The sequence below is a fragment of the Mandrillus leucophaeus genome, unplaced genomic scaffold, assembly GCF_000951045.1.
Source record: "Mandrillus leucophaeus isolate KB7577 unplaced genomic scaffold, Mleu.le_1.0 Scaffold235, whole genome shotgun sequence".
NCBI classification, from domain to species: domain Eukaryota; kingdom Metazoa; phylum Chordata; class Mammalia; order Primates; family Cercopithecidae; genus Mandrillus; species Mandrillus leucophaeus.
This window is the reverse complement of record NW_012102421.1, coordinates 224215-228596: the sequence shown is the minus strand read 5'-3', so window position 1 is coordinate 228596 and position 4382 is coordinate 224215. Positions and strand designations below refer to the sequence as shown.

Here is a 4382-nt window from a genome sequence, read left to right as displayed (position 1 = left end):
GGAGTCAGAATCCTGGGTTCTGGTCCCTGGGAGTGAGAAAATGAAAATGACTTGTCCCTACTCCCCTGGCATTGATCCTCCCGCCCTGCTGCTCCGTCCTCTGTTCCCAAGCCCATGTGCAGTGCTCAGCCCCAGACATCACTACCCCCAGGGTATACACAGTGCCGCCTACTGCACACAAACACAAACTCACAGAAGGTGACAAAAATCTGCGTTCGGGACATCCGATCGTGAAAGAGGGAGAACAGTGAACGTAGAGCCACAGAGACTGGGACTCATAGGACTGGAAGGTGATGGAGCTGTAACATAGCATATGTGTGACCTCCTTTGAAACGTGCAGATCCTTGTGGAATGAAACACGTAGCCTGGCCTGGGACTTCGGCCACCCACACTTCCCTTCCAGTCCACCAGAGGGCAGCAGAGTCCCTCCAGCCTGGAACCTTCCCAGGAGATGCGGACCTCCCTCAGCAGAATCCTTAGCCAAGCAGGGTCCACCCTCACCAGGGTCACCTTGGCCCAAGTCCTCAACGTCCTCCATGTTCCCCACAAGGACTCTGTCAGCTCCTCCCTGACCTGGCGGCCGCCAACCTAACACCACTCCCTCTGCAGGCAGCTCCTGCGCCACACACTTGCTCCTTCCCTGGGCTCAGTTAAACAGACATCTCCCAGGGCAGCGCTGGTGCACGGGACGCCACACTGCGCCCTTTCTCCTCGTGACCTCCCTCCATCCTCATCAACTCTTTCTGTCACTGCTCCCTAAATGCCCGCCTCTGTTCCATCTGTCCTGTTCTGTGGGGCATCCTAGGCCAAGCCTAGAGCTGACAGAGAACAGTGGCTGCCTGAGGGTCCACAGCCTCCCCGGGAATCAGTGAGGCACCTTATGACCTGCCTGCCCACTGCACCCCGTGGGGGCTCAGAGCGCGTGAGATGGTCAAACACAGGCACCACATAGGATGTGGCCACCTACCCCCGGCTGTCCCTTGGGAAGACAGACCTCTCCTGTGTCTCTGCCGGGAGAAGGGGGTATTATTGCTCTTTGTTCCGAGAACACATCTCACCCCCACCCGCCTTCTCAGGTGTGAGCGACGTCCCTCCAGACAGGCTCTCTGGTGACTGCCTGCTCCTCCTCTACAGAGAGCATTTTGGCCAGGTGAAAACCCTCAGGACAGACCCCTGGGTATGTCAGCACATGGAGGGCTGAGCCCATCACGACCACGGAGTAGGTCGGGATGAATCTCTCCAGCTCTGAGCCCCTGCTCTGTCCCAGGCTCCCCTTCCTGTACCTCAACGAGCCATGTTCCACGGGGTTCCTGGGTAACTCCCCAACTTCCTCCTGCACCACCACAGGGAAGGTATGGTGACCACAGTACAATCAGCTGGGCAGAGAAGAGAGGACACCAAAGATGGTCAGGAAGAAAGGAGAAACCCTGAGCCCCAGCTCAACCACCAGTCCCCAGGGTGCAATAGAGTGACTGAGAACTGTCCCTTTTACCATGGGACTCACAGCCCCCACTGAGCAACCACCACAGGCCTCTCCTCCCCAGAGGCATGAGAGACTCACCCTGCACACCTCCAGGAAAGACACTTTCCTCTGGGACACCAAGGTCCTGAATGTTCATCCTTGGAAGCTGCAGCCAAGCTAGACACAATTAGAGAAAGGAAGGGTCCCTCTCACCAGAAGACACACAGCTCACCCACAGCACAATGGGGTGTCCCTGTGACAGGGACCTGGTGCAGCTCCAGCCTCCTGCACTGAAGGGGAGAGCCAGATGGGGATGAAAGAGGGCAAAGGGTGTGAATGTGCACCCCGACCCAGAGCCATGGGGACAGCAGGAGGCTGAGGCCCAGGACTGTGCTTGCCCAACCTACAGGGTATGTGTGTGACTGTGTGTGTCTGTGTGTGTTTCTTTTTTGAGTGTGTTTGTGTTCCTGCACATAGTGTGTGCCGAGGTTTGGTGACAGAATCACTGCTGAAAAAAGCAGAGGCCTCCACAATTCCCAGGGACCTGACACACAGACAAAAGGAAAAAGAGAAGGAGGGACAAGGAGGCAGGACTGAGAGGGGAGGGGACAGAGAGGTGTCCTGGGCACAGACGCCGCCCATGAGTTTGAGAAGTGCTCCTGCCCCGGGAAGAGGCTCAGCACAGAAGGAGGAAGGACAGCACAGCTGACAGCCGTGCTCAGAAAGTTTCTGGATCCCAGGATCATCTCCACACAGGAGAACACGCAGGCAGCACAGGCCATGGGGCCCCTCTCAGTGCCTGCCTGCACACTGCACATCACCTGGAAGGAGCTCCTGCTCACAGGTGAGGAGAGAATTTCCTGGGAGAGGACAGGAGGAGGAAGCAGAATTATTGGATGGGGTTTGCTGGAGAGGATGGCGTTCTAAAAAATAAAAGTAAGCACTTTAAGAGGCTGAGGTGGGTGGATCATGAAGTCAGGAGTTCACGACCAGTCTGGTCAACACAGTGAAGCCCCGTCTCTACTAAAAATACAAAAAATTAACCAGGTGTGGTGGTGGGCTCCTGTAATCCTAGCTACTTGAGAGGCTGAGGCAGGAGAATTGTATGAACCCGGGAGGCAGAGGTTGCAGTGAGTGGAGATTGTGCCGCTGCATGCCAGCCTGGGCGACAGTATGAGACTCTGTATCAAAAAAAAAAAAAAAAAAAAAGAGGAAAAAAGGCTCTATTGGAACCTGGATAGGGGAAAATATACCACAGAGGGACAGGGGTCAAAACAGGAAAATCACATTGAACTGGAATTGGTAAGAGGTAGGAAAATCTCAAGTGTTCTCCTTTCCTGGTTAATCATCACTGGTCACCACATTTTGAAAAATGATAATAATAACTATTATGAGATGACACTTCAAATGAAAATATAAGCAGGACATGAAACACTGTCCTTAGCAAAAAACCTCAACCATTGGGTAAAGAAAATAAAAACACCCCAGGCATGAAGGGTCCTCGGAACTCTCACATCTACTGGAGTCTGCAGCCTGTCCCAGGCACTGGGGTGCAACCCAGATCACAAACGTCCCTGTCCTCAGGGAGCTCATGCTCTCATGGGCAGTAAGGCAGACATGCAAAGAGATCTGGAATGTGAGGTCAGGTGTTGACAAGAGCTCTGGAGGGAGCAGAGCAGGGAAAGATCAGAAAGGGAGGACCCAGGGTCTCTGAAGGAGGTGTCAGAAAGAAGTGTAAGGATGCCCTGATGTGAGCAGGACCTGAGGGCAGTGTGAAGGAAGCCATGCAGACCTCTGGGGTAGAGGATTCCAAAGAGAAAAATGCCGAGGTCAAAAGGGTTGAAGGAATAGGGGTCTTGCCGCTGACCTTGACCCAGTAGAACAGTAGGACACAAACACACAATCACACACACACAAAAGGGGTGTGTGTGTGTATGTGTGTATGCTTGTGTGTGTGTGTATCTTCAAGGCTGATGATTGAAGAGATCGTCTCAGGACCCAGGGCCCCATCTTTTCACCCCAATACATAGGTCTCAATATTGACTGATGCTCTCTCCACCTCCTAGCGTCATTTTTAATCTTCTGGAACCCGCCCACCACTGCCCAAGTCATGATTGAAGCTCAGCCAACCAAAGTTTCCGAGGGGAAGGATGTTCTTCTACTTGTCCGCAATTTGCCCCAGAAAGTTGCTGCCTATGTCTGGTACAAAGGGCAAATAATGGACTTCCACCAATTCATTACAGCATATACAATAGACCCTGAAAGAATTATATTTGGGTATGCATACAGTGGACGAGAAACACTATATTCCAATGGATCCCTGCTGATCCGGAATGTTACTAAGCAGGACACAGGGTCCTACACCGTAAAAATCATGAATCGAATGGAGGAGACTAAAGGAGTAACTGTACATTTCACCTTATACCGTGAGTGATTCAACATGATCCCTGGGTGTTGGGGGGCGGGGTCACTTCTACTTTGCACACACAGGATTGTCAGGCCTGGACTGTACCTGTGTCCCTCTCTGCGTTTTGTCCCATGTTGGGGTTTTGGCATTTAGTGCAGGACACACACAGAGGAGACAAACTTCAACAGATCAGAATTGCTTTCCTGCCTCCAGACCCTGCAGACACTTGCTGCACAGGAAGGACAGTGTGATGGGAGGGGGGGTGCTCAGCAGGAGGAGATCAGCCTCAGCCAAGCACCTCATGCCCTCTTCATAAACTTGACCTTGAGAAAGACCTTGGAAAACTGAGTAGGGCTTTGCCTAAGAGGCCCCCAGAGATACTCTCAGAGAAGCTTAGCCCAAGAAGCCTCAACTCCAGACCCCTGTCCCTAAATCCTTACTCCAGATAAAGCTGAGGAGCCTGTGCCATGGCTGGGTTGTGGCAGGGCTTACTGGGACCAAGGATTCACCAGC

General features: G+C 52.9%; 1 protein-coding gene across 1 annotated transcript in view; it reads left to right on the top strand.

Moving 5' to 3' along the window:
* The first annotated feature begins 2242 nt into the window (after positions 1-2242).
* LOC105541166 (putative pregnancy-specific beta-1-glycoprotein 7) overlaps positions 2243-4382 on the top strand; it is a 62096-nt gene continuing 59956 nt past the window's right edge. The window contains exons 1-2 of the mRNA XM_011982070.1: positions 2243-2306; positions 3529-3888. Of these exons, the coding sequence (XP_011837460.1) occupies positions 2243-2306; positions 3529-3888 (424 nt within the window). The remainder of the gene's footprint in view (positions 2307-3528; positions 3889-4382) is intronic.